At 41.3% G+C, this 27,080-nt stretch overlaps 3 protein-coding genes across 5 annotated transcripts in view; 2 read left to right on the forward strand and 1 right to left on the reverse strand.

The window, feature by feature from the left end:
* The window catches only part of atg7 (ATG7 autophagy related 7 homolog (S. cerevisiae)), a 115,126-nt gene extending 103,922 nt beyond the window's left edge, over positions 1–11,204 (forward strand). Inside the window, exon 20 of the mRNA XM_017450797.3 lies at positions 10,796–11,204. Within this exon, the coding sequence (XP_017306286.1) occupies positions 10,796–10,828 (33 nt within the window). The 3' untranslated portion in view covers positions 10,829–11,204. The remainder of the gene's footprint in view (positions 1–10,795) is intronic.
* A 361-nt stretch (positions 11,205–11,565) lies between these two features.
* On the forward strand, positions 11,566–14,561 carry LOC128628899 (uncharacterized). Its single transcript, XM_053673906.1, has 3 exons — positions 11,566–11,620; positions 12,363–13,094; positions 13,435–14,561. Exons 1-3 carry the CDS (start codon positions 11,566–11,568, stop codon positions 14,559–14,561), a joined length of 1,914 nt encoding a protein of 637 aa, XP_053529881.1.
* Positions 14,562–22,247: 7,686 nt separating this feature from the next.
* vgll4b (vestigial-like family member 4b) overlaps positions 22,248–27,080 on the reverse strand; it is a 44,553-nt gene continuing 39,720 nt past the window's right edge. For all 3 annotated transcript variants that reach the window (XM_017450503.3, XM_017450502.3, XM_017450501.3), the window contains one exon: positions 22,248–26,315. In XM_017450503.3, the coding sequence (XP_017305992.1) occupies positions 26,071–26,315 (245 nt within the window). In that variant the 3' untranslated portion in view covers positions 22,248–26,070. The remainder of the gene's footprint in view (positions 26,316–27,080) is intronic.

A 27,080-nucleotide genomic window follows, 5' to 3' on the forward strand; every position in this document is an offset into this window, starting at 1 on the left:
CCAACAGACGTTTTGAATAGGGTGGAAAAGTACAGCAGATTTTGTCCAATGCTGTCCAGCCCAAAAAACAAAACAAAAAATTTGTTTTTTTCAATTTACTTTGTAGTTTTTGAACAACACTATCTGTACTTTTAAGATAGCTGAGGCAGCACCCGAGACCATTGAGACAACCGGTCATACATTTTCTCCACCATACCTTCCTATTTGTTTTTCGGTATTCTATATTCCTCCATTCCTATATGCACTCCCAACATCCTCAATCCTTCTCTTCCCCATTTAAACCCCCATGGAAGCACTGGAGGCGCTCTTCCCAGCCAGTCTCCTGTTAAGTATCCTTCATGCTTTTCCCAGTTTACTTGAGGCCTTTTCATAGTTGTTTAAAACTTTTGTTAAATTCAATATATCGTTATCACTCCTTGTAGAAACTGTTACATCATCAGCATAAGGAAACGTGATTGGCCTATTTTTGAAAGCCCTGCAATTTCTTCCTCAGTTGGCAAAGCAAAAGCTCCCAGTTTTTCCAAAACACTCTATTTCCATGAGCCCTCCAGATCTGTGAACAGAAAAGCTACTATCAAAAGACTTTATTAAAGAAATAGTTTTTGAGCCTTGACCTAAAGACTGAGACTGTGTCTGAGTCCTGAACACTAATTGGAAGGCTGTTTCATAACTGGGGTCTTTGTAAGAGAAAGCTCTTCCCCCTGCTGTAGCCTTCACTATTCTAGGTACCAACAAAGAGCCTGCACCTTTTTATTGAAGCAGCCATGGCATATTTTTAAAAAAAAAAACTAAAGTTCACTCAGGTACTGTGACACGTGACCATTCAGTGCTTTATAGGTCATTGGTAGTATTTTATAATCAATGCAAAATTTTACTGAGAGCCTATACATTGTGGATAAGAAAATAAATATATACAATTGGTAATTGGGAAAAACATCAACTGGTCTTTTTCCAATATTCAGCTGTCTAGTTTCCATGAGTCTGTGCCCTCTATAGCCTCAGATTCCTGTTCTTGGCTGACAGGAGTGGAACCCGATGTGGTCTTCTGCTGTTGTTGCCCAGCTGCCTCAAGGCTCAGTGTGTTGTGCATTCTGAGATTATTTTCTGCTCACCACGGGTGTAAAGAGTGGTTATACGAGTTACCGTAGCCATCCTGTCAGCTCAAAGCAGCCTGGCCGTTCTCCTTTGACCTCTCTCATCATCTATGATGTTAACATTAACTGAATCTGAATACATCTGTCCTGTATCTGTATGATTTTATGCATTGTGCTGCTGCCACATGATTGGCTGATTTACATAATTGCATGAATGAACATGTGTACCTAATAAAGTGGTTAGTAAGCGTATATACAGTATCTAGCTAACTGCTGGGATGTAAAAACTGATTTCACATGATAAAATATTTACATTCTTACGGCAGTGATTCTATATTTGATGATACAACTGAATCTGCTACTATGTGATACAATTTCGATTCGAAGAAACAATTCGATAATTGACTATACCACTGAATCTGCTGTGATACAATGAGATTCAATTGAGTTTAATATTACATTTACACACAAGTTTACAAATATGAACTATTTATTAGAGATGCACTGATACAAAATTTCTCAGCCGATACCGATGACCGATTATTCAGCGTGATCTCGGCCGATACCGATAACCGATACCGATAGATCTGCCTTTTATCTTTTCTTTTAAATTAATAATAATTAATTCCACAATTCTGAAAGAAATGCAAATAAAAACTTTATTCTCTCCATTTCAACAAGTTGTTTGACAGTAACTGGTGTCATAAACAGAACACACATGACTCTAATTAACATGAACACATGAACTAAATTCTGAAGATTAAAGTAAGATTATTAACTTATTGAATGTTATTAATTCATATTAACATTGACTGAATTGTAAAAAACCTCCTGTTAGTCTCACATTCACTCGCCACAAACACAAGCATTTCTATTTCATCTCTGAACATCAAACTGGTCATATATAACATCAACTTTTATATATTAACATTAACTGGATGTGAAATATACCACTCTACAAATATATTTTTCTGTGCAATGTATACTTTTTTTGTCAATTCATCTTCATGTAAATCTTTCAACGGTGTACTGGTGCTTTAATTCAGCGTGGCAAAAAAAAAACATTGCACTCGACGCAACTCCCGCTTCACTGCTGCTCACTTCCGCTGTAAAATTTTATCAGTGCAGAGATTACAGAGATTACAAACTGCAGTTTTTTCATCATCCCACACGAAATCTATGTTTTCCCGCCCTCCTTTGATTGACAGGATATAATCAGCCCTGATCACCGGATGTTTTTAAACTATCGGCCGATGGCCCATAACGTGAGAAGGTGCCTTTATCGTTGCGTCTCTACTATTTTTTTTATATAGTTCTTATCTATAATTTTTCCAAAAAATATTTACAATCTATTTATAATCGATAATAATCAGTTTATAATTGTTGCCTTAATCCATTTCAGTCATTGCCTTAGAAGTGCAAGCTCGCTTTTACGTTAAGCACTTTTGAGCTGTAAAATGAAGTGTAACAAGAAGAATCTCACCTAGGGTGCCAAAATGGCCAGAAACAACCCTGTCTGAAACATTATTAATCCAAATACATTATAAGTGATTAGTATTCACATCACATATTTAATCTTTTTGTCATTTCATGTATGATGCTGTATCTGCAGTTACAGATTGTTTATTGAGGATGGGGTGATTAGTTTGACCACCCAATGCCACAAAGTGTTCATTAAGAGAGGGGTTGATAGTTAGTATGTGGTTTATTTTGTGTATCAGTCTATTCTCTTCAATGGACTAATCATGTATTTTGTGGTCATTAGAAGAGGGGAAACGTGCAGCGTTTCTGATAATGGTTGGAAATGCTTGGTCATTTGTTGACCATTTCCTTTGGATTTCGTTCTTTAGAGTGCTCCTGTGTTCCGTCTCATAAACCTTTAGGTGTAAATGTGGAGCGCACATGTCAAAACATAATGAAAATCAGCGCTATCTACCAAGTGTAGCGTTAATGTTAGCACCTCACATTAGTCACTGCTGGCTGTACAGAATGGAGAAAATCTCAGCTGCATTGTACTTTTCCTTTCAGTAATCATTTTATAATCTACACTCCAGACTAAAGCACAGCACGGTCTGCAGTGTGTCATTGCATTCAAATATATATATATATATATATATATTATATATATTATATATATATATATATATAAAAACACAAAACAGATTTTCTCCATCATGCAGACAAGCTTTTCTTCATCCCATTTCCGTGGACTATTATTTGAAATTAATGTTCCATTTGGAGATCTCCTAATGGCTTGTTCAGTTTTATTACACCCCCTACACCTTCTGCTTTTCACACATTAACACAACCAAAAAAAAAAATAAAAATCTCTTCCTTTATCACTTTGATTATGTGTCCTGGTGAAATTTCCAGTGGTTCTCATCAGTTATGTGGTTTGATATGAAATCTAGGTGATAGCTTCTGTGCTTATACGCCGACTCTGCAACACTTACAGCTGGGGTATTCAACTAAAATTTGTAAAGGTCTAGTTATATCAATCTTCTTGATTGCAATAAGCCAGATGATTAGCGATATGAATGGTTACCTTTTACTAGTTAACTGTTAATTGATAGTTTATGGCTATTAAGACAGTTTGCATAGGTTGTGTTTTGTTTCATAATGGTGCTTCATGTCACCACTTTTGACTAATGTCATGGACTCAACAAATGAGATGGAGGAAACACATAGACTACATCCATTTGTCTTAAAACGTTGTTTTCATCCTCGAATTATGTTTTAAGACAAGCAGTGTGTTTAGTTTGCTAATCAGACCAAAGACGCTAAGTAAAGTGAAATAAAAAAGAATCGATGAGAGTTTGTGAAAACTCTTCACTTTATGTACTAATGTCTCTAGCCCTAGACATAGAGTCTGATCCGATGAGCTCCCTTCAGTTAAATAATTTACATCAATTCATGTTATGTGCTACAGATCATCTTTAGAAAATGTATTAATTTCTGTGAACTGTGGTACGTTTTTTTTTTCCCTTGTTTTTTTTTTTTTTTTTCCCCCATGTGTTTATTGGCTCTGCTACGTCAAAAATAAATAAATAATTTAAAATATTAGCATCTGGCTGAAATACTCGATCAGTTTGACAACACCTGACATAGAATATAAAGCGGTGTATTACTACTACTTTCAGTCGCCTATATTTGTAAACAAGAAAAAGAATCAGCAGCTCAAGTTGAAATTTGAAGTCTTTTGCCCCTATGAGTTCTCCAAAAACTCCATAACCATACACATAGGTGGACTGAGTCAAAATTTCCCCTAATCGTGAATGTGCGAGTGTGTTGTGCGCATGAAGCAGTGCGAGGGACTAGCAGGGATTGTGTTGAGACGTACTGTATTCCTGCTTCATACACGGTGTTCCTGGGATAGGCGCCGGATCCAGCACGGTCGAAAAAAAACGCGCTCGCATTAAGCTCATTACGCAAACTGCACTTGGGACAGCCTACCGAATGCGCTCGGCATGAGGTGCGAATTACAGTTTAAAAGTTGCTGTAAAATGATGGAAAAGATCAATCACACAGCCATCAAAATGCTCCGGACTAAAGAGGAATGCAAGTAGCGTGTACAGAATAAACTGTGACTCCTGTCAAATTTGAATGTCAAGAAAGCCCTGTTTTGAGTTCTTCAATTTCTTTCTCAGATATGAGATTGAGCCACAGTACTGTAGAAAAGTCTTAGACACCATTTCTATAGAAACTTTATTCTTGCATGTTTATTTTACGCTTACCACATTAGTGTCAGTAGAAATTAAAATAATAGACTTCCGATGTTTTGGGTTTTGGGGGGTTTTTTTTCCCCCAAAATTAGTTACAGATAATTATTTATTAAGTAATGGACGATGTTTCTGGTACATAAACACCACCGCGTCTCTCTGGGATTTTACCTGCAGAGACGGAAGAATTGTAGCAGAATGAAATGAATGACAAATTAATTAACCCGCATCAATTCTTCCAGAAACCCGTGTACCTGGTAACAGTGTCTACACAGCTCCAAGCAGTGTACGTGGCACATGTACACCTACCTTTGGGAGACCGAGAAACTCACTCAAAACTGTCCACTGTTCATTTCCCAGACTTTAGTTATTTCGTTAGCTATTTACATGTGGGACGCGGTGGCTTAGTGGATAGCACGTTTGCCTCGCACCTCCATGATGGGGATTCGATTCCCACTTCTGCCCTGTGTGCACGGAATTTGCATGTTTTCCCCGTGCCTTGTGGGTTTCCATCGGGTGCTCTGGTTTCCCCCCCACAGTCCGCACTGCTAATAGGCATTTCCAAATTGTCTGTAGTGTGTGAATGGACATGGGATTGTGTCCTGCGATGGGTTCGCAACCCCGTCCAGGATGTCCCCCGCCTTGTGCCCCGAGTTCCCTGAGATAGGCTCCAGACTCTGGGACTCCGTGTGTAGGATAAGCGGTACAGAAATCGGATGGATGGATGGATGGATGGATGGATGGATGGATGGATGGATTAGCTATTTGCAAATGATTTCTTTTTTTTTTTTTTAATTAAAGAATGATGTCCTCTTTATCTTTTTCATAGTTATGTTTAATGTTGTGGAATGTCCTTGAAACAAGTTAGTTCCTCTTATTTCTTATATTAGAAATAACTGCTATAAACAGTCGTTCCCTAACCAGTTTCTCTTTTTTTTTTTTCTTCTCCTCTCTCTCTCTTTCTGGAAGACAAAATTACAGTTCGTCATGGTACCAAGAAACCACGAAAGCACTCTGATCTGATTTATATTCCTGTGTCGAAAAACCTAAGGAATCATTCTGTTACAAAGTGTTTACGCTGGAGACTTCCTCCAAAATTGACAGAGTGTCGTATCATATCAACAATTCCTGGCATTTTTTAACTTGTTTATTTGGAACGGCTACGTAGAAGTTCCTGCGTAACAACTGTGTTATTATAGAAGCACTAACATATTAGAACGAGTGTGTTATTATGAAGTTATAGAAACTCAGTCAACACCTTCTGAAAAATCAGAATCAAGAATACAACAACGCTGGTACACACACTTACAGTATACCTATAGTATAATATTTATCATGTCCAATTACCGCCCCATGAGAACACACATAATTATAGTCCGCATAATTATAATCTTCCAGGAATGAACTGACAGCTGTGATCTCACGACCACAAAGCGGAGGAGAAGCCGAGAGGCCACACAGTGTGCACGTTTACTGTAAGAGCTGCCGATGTGTCACATTCTGAGCAAAACTGCCTTAAACTAACCTCTGAACAGTGTCTCGTGTTTTCTAGACATCTACAGCTCAAACAGGAAACCAGAGACAGTCGCACATCTGTGCTTAAAAAAGCCCAGGTCACAGAACGTCAAACACTCAGATGTATAGGATTTCTTCTAATCGCTCATAGCACACCATTACTCGTAATGCATAGTGCACTGAGAACGTGTGTTACTTCAGACTCCAAGAAATAGATTTACAAATGTATCATTCAGGTCGAACTGTAACATACAGTGGATATAAAAAATAATAATAATAATAAAAAATAAAAAAGTCTACACACCCCCGTTTCAATGGCAGGTTTCTGTGATGGGAAAAAAAATGAAACCAAGATGAATCATGTCAGAACTTTTTCCACCCTCAGTGTGAAGTTACAGCATTATGAAAAATTAAGTGAGAAACATTTTAAGGATACAATAATAACGTTGCAATAACCTGGTTGCGTAAGTGTGCACGGATTTTTGTAATTATAAGGGGATGTGGCTGTGTTCAGAATGAACCAATCACATTCACTCTCGTGTTGAAAAGTAATGATCATACAGCTGTCATCAATGACATCGATTCTGATTAACTCCAAATAAAGATCAGCTGTTACTGTAGGGTTTTCTTGGTTTAATCAGACTTCTGAAGCCATGAAGCACAGAGCTTACAAAACATGTACAAGCATGTACTTTTATCGAGGAGGAGGGAATCATGAATTGCTATAAATACCAGTCCATTTTAGTGCAGAACCTTCAGGGGTTTGCTAGTAAGCTGAAGATGAAAAGGAATTTCAGCACGATAATGACCCAAAGCCTTCATCCAAATCAACAGAGGAATGGCTTAACCAAAAGAACATCGGTGTTATTGAATGGCCGAGCCGGAGCACAGACCCGAATCCGACTAGCAATCTGTGGGGTGACCTGAAGCGGGCTGTACACAGGAGATACCCTTACAATATGACTGATCTAGAATGTTTTTGCAAGAAAGAGTGGAGAAATATCGCCAAGTCAAGATACACTGATAGACTCTTACCCAAAAAGACTGAGTGGTGTCGTAAAATCAGAAAGGTGCTTCAACAAAGTATTAGTTTAGGGGTGTGTACACTTATGCGACGAGGCTATTGTAAATTTTTTATTATTTATGTTTTTCCATAAAATGTTTCTGATTGTGTTTATACGTTGTAATTTCGCATTAAGGGTGGAAAAAGTTCTGATATGATTTATTTGGTTTCTCTTTTTTTAATCCCAAAAACCTGCCATTTTAACAGGGGTGTGTAGACTTTTTTTTTAGATCCGTTGTAACAGCACTTTGTTTAGCGTCTCGGTGCCGCCAATCAGGTTTTAGCCTTCATGGTCATTTATTTAGAGCACTCTTGTACACTATTTAGCAAACATGTTGTGACAGTCTCCCTTTCCCCATGTTAGTACAACACATGTTAGTATTCTTAGTAGCTGAGAGACTGTGTGTGAATGAATTGTAACGCTGACGAACGGCTGCAAGCTGTGACGTCGTTTACAAATGTAACACTGACCTGATTTTGTAATAAAATATATAGTTGGCTACATTATTTTATCTAACATGAAACTAGACCTCATACTTGTTTACCGTCTTTGAGGGCTTTGTCAGGCTTTACACGTCCTGGATAAATAAGAGCGGAGCTTAATTTACATTTTTATCCGACCAATGACCTTTCTTTTCATTTCTTCAGCTTGATATACCAATTAGCATGAAATACTGGTTTTAAAATGGTATAGTGTGATCTAGTAAACAAGCCATAGATAATGTTAATGTTACCTCGCCAGCATTAGCTATGTAACATTAAGTAGCTAGTCTAGTTCAAGCACAGTAACGTGAATAGTAACATTCGGTTAATTACTTTATCGCGTAAGTAGAACCTCTGGGTGTGAGGGACGGCATACTCTCTCTCCCCTGTCAATCAGAGCAACACTAGACCATCATGGCATCAGTGTGCTCATGTACTGTACAACAAAATCAGAATGTGCTTCAACATGTTCATTTAATTTAAATAAAGTGTTGTATCAGTGGTTTTAGGCCACAATGAAACAAGCTGAGAATTATGTATAAAAGTATATACACTATAAGAGATGAAGTATGTAATAATAAATAATAAAACACAATGGTGTTATTTTTCCAATAACGGCACGTCCTGAGGTGTTCTGTTCTTCTTGTACCACACAACGTTGCCAAAATGATTTCTTTTAATTCAATAAATTAATGGCATGTTGTACTTTTTAACCACTGAAATACAAAATAATAATAATAAAAAAAACAAAAAACGCCAGCTTGCCACATTTCTGAGAAAGACCCTAAGAGTTGTACGTTTTCATTTGTTAAATAACAGCTTTAATTTATTAGTTTAATTTTTGGTTAGTGCATTAAGTTTTATGGAGCATCCACCATACCAGTCCAAGTATTGCTGGCATAGAAAATTAATCAACAGCTATTGACCAATCAGAATTGAGAATTCAGGAGCACTTTGGTGTAAAGTTCATTATTATACACTACTTACAGTGGAGTGCTTTATAGAAATGACTGAAGCTGAAGTCTGGTGGGCCTTAGGCCTGTTGTTACAGCCAGCTGGTGTGTGTGTGTGTGTGGGTCTGTGTGTGTGTTGGTCAGCCTGCTCGGATGCCATTGCAGTCTGATCCAAACTATGCTGAGTGTTTCTGGAGCAGGAATGTGTGGAATTTTCTAGCGTCAGCGTGGCAGCAGTGTGTTTGACGCTAAGCTGTGCGGTCAGTTGTGTGTGTGAAGTTTAGTCACAGGCCTCTATCACTTCCTGAAGGGGAAAAAAAACAGCACAGAATGTCCTCTTCTCCTTCTCCACTTTCTCTCACACACACTTATCTGTGAAGTTCTCTTTTTTTCTGACTTTGGCTGAAACTTCAAAGTGCTCGCTCTGCTCGGAGCCAGTGTGTTGTGTGTGTTGTGTGTTTTGTGTGTCAGGGGTTTTTGGTCGGTATTTATTAGCATGTCAATGACACTCACCAGCTTTTGACAGCCAGGTGTGCTGTAGGGGTGTGTGTGTGTGTGTGGGGGGGGGGGGGGGGGGGGGGTGTGGGGGAGTGATTTCCTTTTACAAAAGCAGCCACACATCAATCACACACCCAGCTTCTCCAAACTCCGGTCGCATACAACAGCTGCGTCTGCTCTCGAGTCTGACATAAAGGCAAACCGCTGATTCACACCTGGGCACACAGTCACACACAATATAACCTCGTCTTTCAAGCAGGAATTAGATTCACAAAAGACAAAAGTACTTTCACGATTTAGCAATTTCCAAAGTATTTAACTAGCGCTAGTTCTACATCGTTGCTTATCCTTTCTCGTGTCATTCTCTGTCCACTTTCTGAAAAATCGCAGTGTACAGTATATCAGCTGGTCATTCTGTGAAGTTTGCATTTGGCCAATCGGTCATGATCAGTATAGCAAGCTCCGCCCTATAGTTCCTGGACTGCATAACAGTACTCATATTTCCACCACAGGAAACTTTTCATTCTGAGTTTTTTGTTTTTTCTTCTTCACTGGATGAACCAGGATCAGTTTTAGTTCCTGAAACATTTGAGTTCCTGCTCTAGGTGCAGGTGCAGATACTTTTCCATAGACCACAACTGTTCCAGAGCTGACCACTGATTGATCAGACACAAGCTTGACAGATGACCGTTTCTTTCTGAGATGCTGTGACACAATTATCATGTAGGATTATACATATATAAGTGTGTATGTGAGTGTGCCCTGCGATGGATTGGCACCCTGTCCAGGGTGTACCCCGCCTTGTGCCCCATGCTCCCTGGGATAGACTCCAGGATCCCCGTGACCCTGAAAAGGATAAGCGGTATAGAAGATGGATGGATTATAACTATATTTTGTGTCTTGTGATTTAAAATAAATAATTAAATTAAAAAACATGCTGTTGAATAGCTGTTAATTAAAAACTGTATATGATTGTTAAGTAAAAGATGTGTTCGAACCCGAATGTTAACGAGCTTCTGTAATGTTATACTGAAACCAATAATCCTGGAGTTTTCTGTGACATTTAACGTTTATGGAAGGAGTCTCCAGTGTTAGCGCTTTGTAACAGTTTTCCAGCATGAGACAGTCTTCAGGATTTTGCGCTTTCTGGTTTCTTAGTAACCTGACGAGCTGCATGTTGTTGTTTTTTGTTTGTTTGTTTGTTTTATTTAATAAAAAGGAGAAGCTGGTGAAGGTGTTGTGAACCTGTTTAAAGCTTCTATACCACAATTAATACCAGGAGCTAACTTGTTTTGTGGACATTCCACAGCTTTAAATGTGACTATAAATGGATAAAAAGTATGACAAGTTGTTCTTTAATTATTAAAGATGCATCAGGCTGTTATTATTTCCTATAACAGCACACCCCGTCATGTTTCATTCTTTACATACACCATTTCAACATTCTTTTCTTTCTATTTTGCGTTCCAGATTTGGGACATGAGTGATGATGAAAGTATCTGAAGACCGATCCGTAGACGGACGAAGCTGACGCAGGTCATCACTGGACACCTTGGCCAGCCTGCAGGACATTACCAAAACTTGGGTATCACTCAGATGGAGCTTAACATTATTAACAGACATTCCTCGATAATGAAATGATGGTGGATCCAGCACACTCTTATTAACGAGGAAACGCAACAATTCTGTTTACGTGAGTGATTCCAATACAGTCGTGTAGTCCACAACCAAAATGTTTAACTTTACTGTTTGTTTACTCAAACGTCAAAATCCTTGTCTGTCATGAACAGCTAATAACTATAATCTCTGTGGTGTCTCTCTAAACAAACTCCTTTTTAATAAAATAAATCATGAAATAAAAATTGTCCCAAAAAACATCTATCCAATATACTTAAATATTCTGTGTAAATAATGTGATGATGGGGGGAAAACTCGCGGTCATGAATCAGTCATTTAATGTGCTCAGTTGGATTGGTTTTTAATGTGATTATAAACTGGACTATCCATCCATCTTCTGTACTGCATATCCCACACAAAGTCGCAGGGGAGCCTGGAGACTATACCAGGGAACTCGGGGCACGAGGCGGGGGACACCCTGGACGGGGTGCCAACACATCACAGGGCACAATCACACACCTATTCACACACTACGGACAATTTGGAAATTCCAATCAGCCTACAACACATGTCTTTGGACTGGAGGAGGAAACCGGAGGAAACCCTCGGAGTACAACGAGAGAATGCCAACTCCGCACACACCGGGCAGACACAGGATTCGAACCCCCAACCACGGAGGTGCCAGGCAAACGTACTACGATCTAAGCCACCATGCCCTCCATAAACTGAACTAGAAGACCTTAAATAATTTTAGAGCAAATTTATTTTACTCTATTTGGAAATCAACACCTAGGAGTACTGCGTTGATAATCAGAAATACTGTGTCTTTACAATAAGCTCCCCAGACCAAAAATGAGTTGCGTGTTTCATTTCTTCTGGGATACATGGTTACTCTTCCTCTCACCTAAATAACAGCAGCAATCCTGTCACTTGTGGTTCACTTGCTGTTTTAAATGACCCCACAGGTGACTGAGGTCTGCTGATGTTACAGGCCAGTTACAATGTCCCAGTGTTCCATCAGCTTCCTTCCATCCGCTTCCTTCCATCAGCTTCCTTCCATTGCAGGAACTACGGCTGCTTCTAAGGCCAAACAGACTTCATATAAAACCATAATTAACTTTTCCACACTATCTGTTGTTACCCAGATGAGTCTGGTTCCTCTCAAGGTTTGTTCCTCTTAACATCTTAGGGAGTTTTTCCTTGCCACCGGCTTGCTCAATTGGGATAAATTTGCAAATTCAAAATCTGTATACTGTGTTTATATGTTTCTGTAAAGCTGCGTTGAGACAGTGTCTATTGTAAAAATCACTATAAAATAATATCAAATAAAATTGAATTGAACTGAATCAGCCTCCTTCCATCCGCCTCCTTCCGTCTGCCTCCTTCCTTCAGCCTCCTTCCGTCCGCCTCATTCCTTCAGCCTCCTTCCTTCAGCCTCCTTCCGTCCGCCTCATTCCTTCACCCTCCTTCCTTCAGCCTCCTTCCGTCCGCCTCCTTCCGTCCACATCTTTCCATCCGCCTCCTTCCTTCAGCCTCGTTCCGTCCGATTCCTTCCATCCACCTCCTTCCATACGATTCCTTCCTTCCGCCTCCTCTCGTCCGCCTCCTTCCTCAGCCTCCTTCCGTCCGCCTCCTTCCTTCAGCCTCCTTCCTTCAGCATCCTTCCATCCGCCTCCTATCTTCCGCCTCCTCTCGTCCGCCTCCTTCCTCAGCCTCCTTCCGTCCGCCTCCTTCCTTCAGCCTCCTTCCTTCAGCATCCTTCCATCCGCCTCCTATCTTCCGCCTCCTTCCGTCTGCCTCCTTCCTTCAGCCTCCTTCCGTACGATTCCTTCCATCCACCTCCTTCCATACGATTCCTTCCTTCCGCCTCCTCTCGTCCGCCTCCTTCCTCAGCCTCCTTCCTTCGGCCTCCTTCCTTCGGCCTCCTTCCGTCTGCCTCCTTCCGTCCGCCTCCTTCCTCAGACTCCTTCCCTCAGACACCTTCCGTCCGCCTCCTTCCCTCAGCCTCCTTCCGTCCGCCTCCTTCCGTCCGCCTCCTTCCTTCAGCCTCCTTCCATCCGCCTCCTTCCTTCAGCCTCCTTCCATCCGCCTCCTTCCTTTAGCCTCCTTCCTCAGCCTCCTTCCTTCAGCCTCCTTCTGTCAGCCTCCTTCTGTACGATTCCTTCCGTCCGCCTCCTTCCATACAATTCCTTCCTTCAGCTTCCTTCCTTCGGCCTACTTCCGTCCACCTCCTTCCATCCGCGTCCTTCCTCAGCCTCCTTCCGTCCGCCTCCTTCCGTGAGTCTCCTTCCGTCCACCTCCTTCCTTCAGCCTCCTTCCATCTGCCTCCTTCCTTCCGCCTTCTTCTGTCTGCCTCCTTCCTTCAGCATCCTTCCGTCCGCCTCCTTCCTTCCGCCTCCTTCCGTCCGCCTCCTTCCTTCAGCATCCTTCCGTCCGCCTCCTTCCATCCGCCTCCTATATTCCGCCTCCTTCCGTCTGCCTCCTTCCTTCAGCCTCCTTCCTTCCGCCTCCTTCCGTCTGCCTCCTTCCTTCCGTCTCCTTCCTTCCGTCTCCTTCCTTCAGCCTCCTTCCGTCCGCCTCCTTCCTTCAGCCTCCTCCGTCCGCCTCTTTTCTTCAGCCTCCTTCCTTCAGCCTCCTTCCGTCCGCCTCCTTCCATACAATTCCTTCCTTCAGCCTCCTTCCTTCAGCCTCCTTCCGTCTGCCTCCTTCCTTTAGCATCCTTCCGTCCACCTCCTTCCATACAATTCCTTCCGTCCGCCTTCTTCTGTCCGCCTCCTTCCTTCAGCCTCCTTCCGTCCGCATCCTTCCTCAGCCTCCTTCCGTCCGCCTCCTACCATACGATTCCTTCCTTCCGCCTCCTCCTGTCCGCCTCCTTCCGTCCGCCTCCTTCCTCAGCCTCCTTCCTTCAGCCTCCTTCCTTCAGCCTCCTTCCGTCCGCCTCCTTCCTTCAGCCTCCTTCCGTCCGCCGTCTTCCGTCTGCCTCCTTCCATACGATTCCTTCCGTCAGCCTCCTTCAGTCCGCTTCCTTCCTTCAGCCTCCTTCTGTCCGCCTCCTTCCATCGGCCTCCTTCCATACGATTCCTTCCGTCCGCCTCCTTCCTCAGCCTCCTTTAGTCCGCCTCCTTCAATCTGCTTCCTTCCTTCAGCGTCCTTCCGTCAGCCTCTTTCCGTCCGCCTCCTTCCTCAGCCTCTTTCCGTCCGCCTCCTTCCTCAGCCTCTTTCCGTCCGCCTCCTTCCGTACGATTCCTTCCATACGATTCCTTCCGTCCGCCTCCTTCAATCTGCTTCCTTCCATCAGCCTCCTTCCGTCCGCCTCCTTCCGTATGATTCCTTCCGTCCACCTCCTACCTTCGGACTCCTTCCGTCCTCCTCCTTCCGTCCGCCTCCTTCCGTCCGCCTCCTTCCTCAGCCTCCCTCCGTCAGCCTCCGTCCGTCTGCCTCCTTCCTTCACCCTCCTTCCGTCCGCCTCTTTCCGTCCGCCTCCTTCCGTCCGCCTCCTTCCGTCACCTTCCTTCCGTCCGCCTCCTTCCGTCAGCCTCCTTCCCACCGCTTCCTTCCTCAGCCTCCTTCCGTCCTCCTCCTTCTGTACGATTCCTTCCGTCCGCCTCCTTCCATATGATTCCTTCCTTCAGTATCCTTCCATCCGCCTCCTTCCCTCAGCCTCCTTCCTTCAGCCTCCTTCCTTCAGCCTCCTTCCTACAGCCTCCTTCCTTCAGCCTCCTTCCGTCCGCCTCCTTCCTTCAGCCTCCTTCCATCAGCCTCTGTCCATCAGCTTCCTTCCATCCGCCTCCTTCCTTCAGCCTCCTTCCGTCCGCCTCCTTCCTTCAGCCTCCTTCCATCAGCCTCTGTCCATCAGCTTCCTTCCATCCGCCTCCTTCCTTCAGCCTCTTTCCATCCGCTTGGAACTGAATCACAAATGTCAACCTCAGATTCTGACTAACAACTGACCTGGAATCTATCCCAGGGGACTCTGGGCACAGGGCGGGGAACCCCCTGGATCAGGTGCCAACACATCACAAGGCACATTCACATACAGTGGACAATTAGGAAATTCCAATCAAAACAAAATGCAAACTCTGTACACACAGTGGAGGCAGGAATCAAACCCCCAACCCCGGATGTGCGAGGCAAACATGTTAACCACTAAGTGATGTTTATTTAATATTTATGGAAGGAGTCTCGGGTAACAGTCAGTAAGTTTCCAGATACAAGAGAGTCTTCAGCAGAGAGGAGTTTGTGCGTCCTGGTTTCTCAGTAACACAACAAAGTTCCTTATTTGTCTTCAAGTGACAACAGGAGTTGCCTCACGGACATTCCACATCATTAAATGTAGCTATAGCATTTAAAAAGTATGATTTCTCATTCATTGATACATTTTTTTTTTTTAATGTTAGCACTCGCTGTTGTGTAATCGTGTTGCGCTGTTATATGAAAACACTACACTTCGGTTCATATCACACCACACCAGCGTGGTTTATTTCCTTATAACAGCATAGCCTTGTGTTATTCCTTACTTTTCAAACGTTTCAAAATATCATTGCTACTCCTGCATTCTATAAAGACTTGTGAGGCCGACATTCCACTTCCATAAATCTGTTCAACAGAGTCCACAGAGGTGTAAAACAAAGGTTTGGACAGAACTCTCACTACAACTCAGGAATAAATTATTAGTATTGTAGTTAGTCTTCATTTTTTTTTATTGTGATAACATTGAACAGTTAGATATTGTGATATAGAAATTCAGGCACATGCCTAACGTTTTAGTCTTAGTCAGTTTTAGTCATTCGAGTCCAAAACCCAAATGATCCTTAGAAGCATTTACAAATCACTGAATTTGGCCTGAAGTCACCAGTCACTAAACAATTAATGATAATGATAATAATAATAATAATAGTTGATGACAGATTACATTTAGCTCACAAATATTTCACCCTGAAGTGTTCTTAAAGCCTGAGTTGTCGATAGGAACTTACAGTGGATATAAAAAGTCTACACACCCCTGTTTAAATGTCAAGTTTTTGTGAAGTAACAGAATGACACTATAAATCATGTTACACAATATAATCACAATAAAACTTAGAATAACTTAGTTGCAGAAGTACGGAGCCCCTAAAGGGACATGGTGATGGAACAAAATTGGGATGGGAGAAAAAAATGTTTTTTTAAAAGCTTTTGCGTTCTCCCGAGAAACTTTTGCGTTCTCTCGCAAAACCTGTTATGAGTTCGGTCAAACACTTCCTGTTTATTTTCCCGCTGGTAGTGGTTCAGACAGCTCCGTAGGTTCACAATGGAGTGGTTCATTGAGTTTTATTTTGAAATTGGACTCAAATATAAAGAAATGCGGTCTGTGTTTAGTTCACCATGTCCCTTTAGGGGCTCCATATTGTGAGGGAAATTACTCAGTTTTACTTTGTAATAGTTTTCTTCTTGTTCTGTTTCATTCTCATCAGTGGATAACGAATAAGAAGGCCATGTCATGCTTACAGAGACACAAGCATGTTCTTCTGCTCAAGGTTCGTCTGCACATCTTCTAAGACCCTGAAACAGAGCCTGTTTGAACTGCCTCAATCCGCTTCTTATCGGTACACAGGAGTGTGTCATGCAGTGCGTTTCATATCTATAGTAGCGGTTCAGCACAAGCACTTCAGAGCGCTCTCATTATTCTATCCTGCTTTATTCTATCCTGTATTAACCATCTTTCTGTAATAAACCCTTTTACCTTCAGAGGACGAGTCTGCGAGTGTTGACTAATTTCCACGACAATTTGGCGTCTCCTGGCTGGGCTGCGCGAGTCTTTTCAGCTTTTCTGGACAACAAGCAGTCCGGAGGACGTTCGTAGAAAAGTTTCACCCTGAAGTTGTGTTAACATGCAGGCGCATGTTAACATGTCCTTTATTGTGCAGAGTGAAAGACCGATGCAGCCTTTCCACTGACTGGTAGAAATCATCAAGAATTTAGAATTAGAATTAGAATCTTATGAAGTCATTGTGTATTGCTGTCTGTATGGAAGGGAGTCAATGATATAAGAAATGTGCATATTACATTGAGAGAAGTATTACATGGAGCGATTCCTTATAAGAAGTTCCAGGAACTTCGCCTCGGCGACGGCAGAGATATCGGTGTTTCTTAGATCACAGCTTCAAAACTATGATATATACCGACAGGTATATATAGAGAGAAATAATCACGGTAAAAATATTTGCTAACGGAAAGAGTCCGATTCGAGCAATAAATTAGTAAACAGAGTACTTTTTAAGAATCGCGAAAGGCGCAGTATTTTTGCGGCGGGTTATCAAGTGGCATGACCCATTGACTCATTCCATCATATCAGCGGTACATGATACATTTGGCAAATTTAAGTAAATTTAAGTAAATTTTACTGAGATAAAATAATAATAGATAGATAGATAGATAGATAGATAGATAGATAGATAGAAGGGAAGAGAAAACCGTAAGTCCTACCAAATTGCTGTATGTGGACTCGCCCTCACAGGTAAACTCTTTTACATTCTTAAGGTTTGCTCTATTGAACCTATAGTTTCTATGATCAATTGAATGTCTAGAGATTGGGCACACGTTTGAACCTTTTCTGTCTGTGCACGAGAATGCATATTCACTTGATTTTCATAGCATGTTAAATTGATTAAAACTTTGAAAGTTATAGAAGCTGTAAAAAAAGAAAAGAAAAAAAAGAAAAGAAATATATGGGAAAACATGTAGCAAAGCACATCCTGAGACACAGGCTATGGTATGAACAGGGTGCTCATCTGTTGATCCTAATATCACATTTATGCGTGTGAATTATGGGGTAGGATGTTTGAATCAATATGATGTATGGGTTAAAGAATGTGCTTTTCCTGAAAAAGGTAGTTTTATCCTCAGACAGTTAGAACAACTGAAACTTAATATAGAGACAAAGGAGAGAGAGAGAGAGAGAGAGAGAGAGAGAGAGAGAGAGAGAGAGAGAGAGAGAGAGAGAGAGAGAGAGAGACAGACCCCTAAAACAAAGAGTGAAGTGCAATTTTTAGTAGATTGGAAGGCATTTTCTGAATGGCAGAGCGAGGCCACAAAGCCAGTCTCTCAAAATTACAGTATGTACAACAAGGAGTGAGATTTCTTGGGTCATGACATTTCTGCAAAGGCAAAGAAACTCCGCTGATCTTCTGGATCTGCAATCCAGAAGATTCCCAAGCCTCTGACAAAGAAACAGGTTCTATCTTTCCTAGGTATGTGTTCATGTCGTCAGAACTTTCATTCTAAACTATACCATTCTAGAAGCACCGCTCAGAGAGATGGGATATGTGACAGGTTGGACAGCTCATTCTCAGGTAAGTTGGATCTAGTCGCCGCAGGGTTTCCGCCGTGTGTGTGTGCAGTAGCAGCAGCTGAGAAAGCTGTGGTGGATTCCAGAGACCTGGCAGGTTACTCAGAGTTGAACCTCTTCTTCAATTCTGACATGAGGTGTTGTTAGTCCTACTTGAACAGAAAATATCCCACCTGTCCCCCCAACGGTGGCTGCACCAAAACACTATACTACTAGACATGCCGAAAGTCACTATAAAACGATGTACTGTCCTTAACCCTGCTACTCTCCTTCCAACAGAGGGAGACGGGGAACCACATGACTGTGTTGTACTGACTAACAAACTCTGCTCCCCTAGAGTCGACCTGAAGGATGTTCCATTGGAAATTCATCCTTTTGTGGACGGGTCAGCATCACGTGACCCAGAGACAGGTAAAAATCGAGTGGGATATGCTGTAGTGACCGCACACGAGACGGACTGCCAGGAAGTCTCCCCTCAAACCTTTCAGCACAAGCAGCTGAACTGTATGCCCTCATAGAGGCATGAAGACATGCTGAGGGACAGTCAGTAAATGTCTACACAGACAGTAGATATGCCTTTGAGGTAGTACATGATTTTGGAACAATTTGGAGTCACAGGAACTTCCTGACGAGTTCAGGAACACACATAGCCCACCTCAAACTAGCCTCTGAGCTGCTGGAAGCAGTCCTACTCCCCAAAACTACGGCAGTATGCAAATGTGATGCACACACTAATAAATTAGACCGTTTTTCTAGGAAACGCTCGACCGGACAGTGCAGCAAAGCAAGCAGCTGCATCTATGATCCCAAAACTCAAAATAAAATAATCACTCCTTCTTTACAGCTTTCAGACATCCAAGCACGAGCTACAGACGAGGAAAAGGCTGTGTGGGGCAAAGCAGGCTGCACGGTTGTTGACGGAGTAAAATTACTCAGTTTTACTTTGTAATAGTTTTCTTCTTGTTCTGTTTCATTCTCATCAGTGGATAACGAATAAGAAGGCCATGTCATGCTTACAGAGACACAAGCATGTTCTTCTGCTCAAGGTTCGTCTGCACATCTTCTAAGACCCTGAAACAGAGCCTGTTTGAACTGCCTCAATCCGCTTCTTATCGGTACACAGGAGTGTGTCATGCTCTGCGTTTCATATCTATAGTAGCGGTTCAGCACAAGCACTTCAGAGCGCTCTCATTATTCTATCCTGCTTTATTCTATCCTGTATTAACCATCTTTCTGTAATAAACCCTTTTACCTTCAGAGGACGAGTCTGCGAGTGTTGACTAATTTCCACGACAGTATATAAGTGTACACACCCCGAAACTAATACTTTGTTGAAGCACCTTTCTGATTTTACGACACCACTCAGTCTTTTTGGGTAAGAGTCTATCAGTGTATCTTGACTAGGCGACATTTCTCCACTCTTTCTTGCAAAAACATTCTAGATCAGTCATATTGTAAGGGTCCTGTGTACTGCTGGCTCAAATTTAGCCCATTACCCACAAACACTTAAAATTCAACATAGAAGCAAATACTCACATCTACCTCTGAGCCCAGTTGGAGATAGAAAAAAAGACACCAGCCGTGAGTGAGAAGAAGCAAGGGTCCAGCTTTATTGGTTCCGTTCCACCACACGAGATCCACACCGATGAGAATTCTCAGAAGTGATCTGACACCCTGAGCTTAAGCTCCAGTATTTATACTGTATTTACACAGTAGATAACCCATAGGTTTCAGAAAGACTATGATATCAATACCAATAGGGTTAAAAAAGAGCTCATCTACATTACCATGATGTTCTGAAAAAGGACTTTCCAAGTTACCATTAGATTCAAAAGTGGAGAGACAAAACAATTTAGAGAGACCTTGATCTCACTGTTATCTCGCGGGGGCAGCTTGACTCAGCCACGCTTATAAATGGCTCCTCATGGTTTTCTCTTCAAATTAAGGCCTTCCTTGCGAGACAAGAATCTTCACCGTCTGAATTATGAGTGTTACTTTTTTTCTGTATTTCTAGTTTATAATTTATTTTCATATTTGCTCTATATCTCTATTTTATATATAGTTATACTGCTTGCAAAATGGTTGACTGTACTTCCTACTTCATAATATCATTATATTACCCTTCTACTGTCCTACTACTCTTTATTTTTATAAAGAGTATATATTTTATTATTATAAGATATTACCCTTATAATATCTTAATATTCCTTTTTATTATTCTTATAAAGTTATAATAGTATGTGTGTGACAGAGAGAGAGAGACAGAGAGTGTGTGTGTGTTATGTCTACATGCCCGCCCTTGACTGTACGAGAGTGTGTATGTGTGTATGTGTGTGTGTGTGTGTGTGTGTGAGCACTCCTCAGCTCTTATACTTCTTTTTGTCTTTTTGACTAATAAACCATAGTGTGTTACTCTTAAAAGATCTTTAAAGTGTGAATATAATTCGTCAATATCCGCCTAATACCGCTTCTGTGTGTCTAGGTGCCCATCATTTCTTCTTCTCCCCTTTACTGGATACTAGGTCTCCCTCATGTTTATCTCATGTCATTTTTATGCACAACAGTACAGTCTGCTTCAGGTCACCCCACAGATTGTTAGTTGGATTCAGGTCTGTGCTCCGGCTCGGCCATTCAATAACATTCAATAGCCATTCCTCTGTTGATTTGGAGTATGCTTTGGGTCATTGTCGTGCTGAAAGGGTGAAATTCCTTTTCATCTTCAGATTACTAGCAGACACCTGAAGGTTTTGCACTCAAATGGACTGGTATTTATAGCAGTTCATGATTCCCTCCTCCTTGATAGCCCCAGTTTTGGCTGAAGGAAAGCAGCCCTAAAGCATGATGCTGCCATCATCATGCTTCACTGTGGGTATGGCGCTCTTTTGGATGTATGGAATTATTATACCTTTTGGAATTGGTCTCATCAGACACATTGTGCTACATGATTTAGGGTGATTTAGTTGAGCTTGGATGTCATTTTGTTTTTTGTGAGAAAGCTTCCGTCTAGCCGCCCTACCCCATAGCGCAGACGTGACGAATATGCGAGATTGTCACGTGCAGAGTAAACAGTACTTGTCAGATATTCCTGCAGCTCCTTCAATGTTGCTGTAGGTCTTTAGGTAGCCTCCCTGGTAAGTTTTTGTCCAGTTCTTGGTAATGTCACCGTAGTGCTCCATTTTCTATACTCGTCGATGATGGCCTTCATTGTGTTCCACGGTGCGTCTAATGTTTTGGACATTCTTTTATACCCCTCTCCTGATCGATACCTTTCAACAAGTGAGACCCCATGCATGCTTTGTAAGCTCTTTTTGGACCAGCAGTCAGATGAAACCAAAAAGACCTGAAGACAATCCTACAGAAACAGCTGATCTTTATTTGGCGTGAACCTGAATAACTTCGTTGATAACAGCTGTATGATCAACTGTATGCTGTATGACTTATGAACATGAGACTGAATGTTATTGGTTCATTCTGAGTACAGCCACACCCCCAATTATAAAAGGGTGCCCACACTTATGCAACAGGTTATCATAACTTCATTATTTTTCCCCTTAAAACGTGTTTAACTTGATTTTTTGTGTGTTATAATTTTACAGTGAGGGTGGAAAATGTGTTTGATTTATTTATTTATTATTTAACTTAAAAACCTGCCATGTTAAGAGGGGTGTGTAGACTTTTTTTTTTTTTTTAACATCCACTGTAACTCTTAAATTCAGTTTATTCAATAGTTAGCTGTTGTACTCGTATGCTAGAAGACTGACAGAGAACGCAGACCTCTGACTACATTCCCAGGAGCACTGTGAGAATATGGCATTGTGGGAAAATAATCACGATCTCAAAAACTTATTAGAGCAGATTGTATTAGATCGGACAAAACCTTAAAACACAAACACGAGAGAGAGAGAGAGAAAGGAATCAAAAAATCAAAAGCATTCTGATACAGGTCATGTGAGAAGGTAGTTAAAGGAGGAACAGAGATGGTGTAGTTTAAGAGCTCTTTATTGTTCATCAAGGCTACTTTAAGTACAAAACAATGGCCTGCCAATTGGTTTATTCAAAAGAGAAACAAGGCCACAAAATGAATAGTATAATACAGATTTACAAACCATTCAGAAATACACTAGCAGTGAAGGATCAAAATGTTCATTTCTAGTGTTTATTCTTCTGGAAGCACACGTGATCTTCCTCAGATTTGCTGTTTTAATGGCAGTTAAACACAAAACGGTAAAATCAAGAGTCGAGTTCCTCTTAAAGCGAACCGAAAATTTGATTTCCTCCGTACCCCAAATTCAACCAAGACGTGTTTGTTGTCCTCAATTTGCTTCTTTACTTTTTCACTGGAGCTACGAGGCTAATGCAGCCAGCAAGTAAAGGAAGACTATAGCCTCCAGTTTAGCGTAATCATCCCGCACTCACCTCAACAGACATTTGGCTCAGTAACACCATTAAGGTACAATAAAGAACAAGTCTGCATTCCAAAGGATATAAAACAGATAGGAACACTGAGCCGAATCACTTTTAATCTACAAGTCTTCCTTCAAACTGCAGAAACCTGAGCCGATCTTATTCGAGTCTGATGCTAAACTGACAGCTATTAGCTTCTCGTCACTCACATCGGGGGCGGACTGGCTGTCGGGAGCACTGGGAGAATTCCCACTGCCCTGCTGTTTAAAAATGTACACGTGTATATATATAAATATTTTATTTGATTGATTTAATCATTATCATTTTATAGTATTGCGTGTCCGATATACCGAAGTGATTTTTCTGTTCGTTCTCCGAATTCGGCATCCGATAATAAACGACGAATCTGTTCGTCAGGGTCAACCTGAGATGACGGGTAGGGGTAAAATAAGAGAAGTTACATATGCTTTAATACAGTTCTATAAAATATTATATGGTTAAATCTCAGGTATTTGCAGTTTTTTTTTCTTCCCTTAAAAAAAAAAAAAATAATGCGATTCTTTAATTTGAACTAAAAGAAATTTCGATTCCGTGCTCACAATCTACAGTGAGGTTTAAAAGTTGTCGTTTTCCAGCAATGTGGAGAAAGTTCTGTTCATAGCAGGAGACCTGGTACAGAAGTGACAGGTACATGAAATTTAATGTACTTTTATGAGTGAAAGGTAGAGATTTGCTTTGTACTTCTGGTGTTTGTTAAATGCGTGGCAGACCCACGTAAGCTGATATAAATTACCGCTTCACGGCCTCTCGGTTGCTTGTTTATGTTTGTATGGGACGGCCAGACTGTGTGTAATAAATACAGTTGAGAGTGGTTTAAAAATCTGATGTGGGTGTATGGGGTGACCTGGATGAGTGTGAGACGCCCCGCCTGAAACCATGTCCCAGTCCGGCCCGGACCCGACGTCAGCCTCGTAGCTACAGCGCAAGACTCAAGAAGCAAATTTCAGATCTCAAATTAGGACAACATTTAGGTTAAGGAAGACAATGGTGTGAATTTCGCTTTCGTTGGAACTGCTCCTTTAATGATTAGTGATTTTTGTTTGCTTGCTTCCAGAGACGGCTAAAAAGCCTCCGTGTTCGATGCTGGATCGAGACTGCTCAGTAGCCTTTAGAAAATAATACACAAGTGGCTATAACGCAGTGTTTTCATACAATAACTGTGTTCCTGCACTTTATTAAACCTTTAACAGATAAGTCTACAAATGAAAAAGATCAACTTTTTTCTTAAAAAAACAAAACAAAACAAAACAAAAAAAACAAGCATGATTACAATAAAGGACAGGGAAAACAAATTAAATAGCTACTCATCATTAACAAATTAATTGTTCCTCAAAAAATACCTACGATTTTTTTTCTCTGTACATTCATTACGCACAGCGTAACGATGGTCTTATAGTTACCTATATATTTTTTTTCTTTTTTGTTATGTGATTTACCTACAGCGTGTAAGGTAAACGTGTGTCAAGAAGAGAAAGTGAGTTTCCTACCTAGTAAAATGGTAGTGAAATGTGTGGATATTGTCCTTGGTACACTTTGTGTCTTTCCCTCTTCGCTGTCCATGCACAAAGAGGACATGGCGACGGCCTGAAGCAGGGTATGACCATTTTCTCACATATATGTACAAACAGTCTTATATGTAGAGTTGGGTTTTTTTTGTTTGTTTGTTTGTTTTTAAACTAAATGTGATATTTTGAGATCAGTAATGATGCCAGTCCGGTAGCTCTCCGAATTTGTTCATGTCAAATGGTTTTGCTGAGATTTTTTTTGACGGAATGTAAGGACAAGCTTAAGATGAGCGACGCCTCGGTCTGAGAATCAGCTTTCTACTAATTAGTAGCTTTGCTGAGAATGAGAGCTGAAAGCGAGACCTGTACTAAGTTCCCTATGGGAGGAATGTCTTTCACCTTGGTACAGGCTGGGTGTTTTTTTTTGTTGTTTTTTTGTTTTTTAAACATAAAGGATAAAACAGACTAATAGCTGCAGCCAAAACAAAACCTTCGCTCTCGATATTTTCGGCAGATTGTCAACTCTCAGCTGACCTGACTGTAGCTGTGAATGTTTCAGTCACGCAAAAAAACAAAACAAAACAACAACAACAAAAAAAAACAGCATCCTGTACCACGGATTAATATCATAAACTGTTCATATATAGATGGCCTGTCCGGAGGCTGTCCTCTGTATCTGGCTTTTACCAAAATGTATACTGAATAAAAAATAATAATATGGAGTACAACTGTACCAGCAGTAAGTTTATCTAGGATTGTTACTGACAAAAATAAACTACAATCTGAGGAAAAGGCTACTAGTATAGTATTACGAATGAAATGTCTACACAATAATAGATACCAGCTATTAAGAAAAACCATAAATCATGCACCGGTAAGCAATAGTTTACCCTCAAAACCTTATCTACTCTACTGAAACCACAGTGCTTGGGGGGGGGGGACAAGACAAAAATGCCCAAGATTTAACTCGACACAGTCCAGTTGTAAGCATCCACCACAGATGAGACCAAAAAGATCGACGCTCCACCCGTTCCCCCCCACCCCCGACACAGCTCTTATTAATCACATAAAACATCACCCAGCCATCGTGTCAGCTGTAAAACCCTTTGGCCAAGAAACGAGTCTCCAACACTTTATTTATGGCCTTAATAGTGCAAAAGACTTTCTGTCAAGGATCTACATACGAAAACAGGGCGGCATGGGAGGGAGGAGCTGGTGGGAGTTTTACTAAACGAACATCTTCTCAGGATCATCAACTCTGTCTTGATGTATATATATATTTAAAAAAAAAAAAAACCACAACAACATAGAAAACCAAACACTTCCATGCTGAACTGTACTCACTTAAAAATAAAATAAACACCCTCATGGCATCTCACTTCTTGCCTCCTGTACAAGTGTACTTTCACAAGCTTGCCTATGTAAAACTCCCACAAGCTGAGAGAACGTTACAGGTGTAAAGTGTGGTGCAAGACAACCGGAGAAAAGACCGAGTTGAGCAGGTGTGAAGAAATATAAATTGGGCAAAGAGTTCACATCAGAGGTTTCTTTGGTATCTGAGGCAGGTGGTTAGGATGCTAGCTGACCCTGCTCTAAACCAAAATCACATCCTGCGTATTCATTCTTTTGTTGTGGGCCTCCAAGCTGAACATATATATATATATAAAAAAAATTTAAATGTAAAAGAAAGAAAGAAAACAAAACCAAAAGAAACGTGTCAGTTTATGTACACGGCTATATGCTAGTGCTGCCGGGAGCGGAGCTGAATCATGCACAGTCGCTTTGAGAGTGAAGCGGTTTGGAAGGAGAGCGGGGTGCACAGCTGGTCCTCTGTTTCAGGAAACTAGGGATGACGAGTGATTGATGTTGACCATGTGAGTGTTAGGTGAGGAGTCAGGGCTTCCGGTGGAGCCTCCCTTAGCTTTGATTTGGAGCCAGGTCTCTCCCAGAGCCTTGGTGAAGTGATCATCCACCGATCCGGTGATAGACACGGAGTTGGTGACCGGCTCCGGCTCTCTGTAGTTTTTCCCCAGACTGCGGCGGAAATGCTCCTCGATCACGGGGTCACATGCCGTGTTCGCTAAAACGGGGAATGAGAACGGAGATTTAGGACGTTGATGTGGAATCGAGTCAGTTAATTCTGAGTTTCATCATACATCTTAACATCACAGACACTCTTACGCCAATATATATGGATTATTTAAACTGTTGACATTTTAAAAATGAGACATTTGGACATTTGAAGTACTAAAATATTGATGAACCACTGGGTGTGTATTCAATTTCCCTCCAATTACTTTCTCTCTAGGATGATGTTCTCCTCATATGCATCAATTCTGCTGGTTATTAACCATTTTGGCAGGGGTGTGGTGTGTCTTGAATGCTCTTGGCTACTGTGGAAAGGAGTCCTGCAACATCTAATTCATTATCAGTAGATGAAATTTGCACACAGGTTTGCTTTAACTGCATTCACGCCCTTCCACTTGGTCTCTAGACCACACACTAAACTTCTATGAAATGAAATAAACTGCAGCTCCTGTCAGCTGCTTTTCTGTGAATATTCTGAAGAGCAGCGACGGTGATGTCAGTGACTACTCCTACTTAACACGCACATCAAATTCTGTTTAAAGTCTATATATTCGGGTTGCAGCCATATTCCGAATACGATGTCTATATGCGTACAGGAATCTGAAAATTTCTGTATACGTGGTTATCGTAAGATTGTCCGAGTTGCCGTTAGCTTACAGCTAAGGATCTGTTAGCATCCATAATTCCTTGAGGACTGAACATGCGCATATATCTCCTCTCAGTGGGTTTTCTGAATAAGATGTTTACACGAAACAAA

The sequence above is a fragment of the Ictalurus punctatus genome, chromosome 21 (genome assembly GCF_001660625.3).
Source record: "Ictalurus punctatus breed USDA103 chromosome 21, Coco_2.0, whole genome shotgun sequence".
In the NCBI taxonomy this organism is placed as follows: domain Eukaryota; kingdom Metazoa; phylum Chordata; class Actinopteri; order Siluriformes; family Ictaluridae; genus Ictalurus; species Ictalurus punctatus.

What these genes read in the sequence shown, in the direction of transcription:
- LOC128628899 (XM_053673906.1), top strand. Translation starts at nt 11,566, where the DNA reads ATGCCAACTCCGCACACACCGGGCAGACACAGGATTCGAACCCCCAAC. An exon ending in TCGAACCCCCAACCACGGAG is followed by an intron (nt 11,621 to 12,362) that starts GTGCCAGGCAAA and finishes TCATTCCTTCAG; the next exon opens with CCTCCTTCCTTCAGCCTCCT. An exon ending in CCTTCTGTCAGCCTCCTTCT is followed by an intron (nt 13,095 to 13,434) that starts GTACGATTCCTT and finishes TCCTTCCTTCAG; the next exon opens with CCTCCTTCCTTCCGCCTCCT.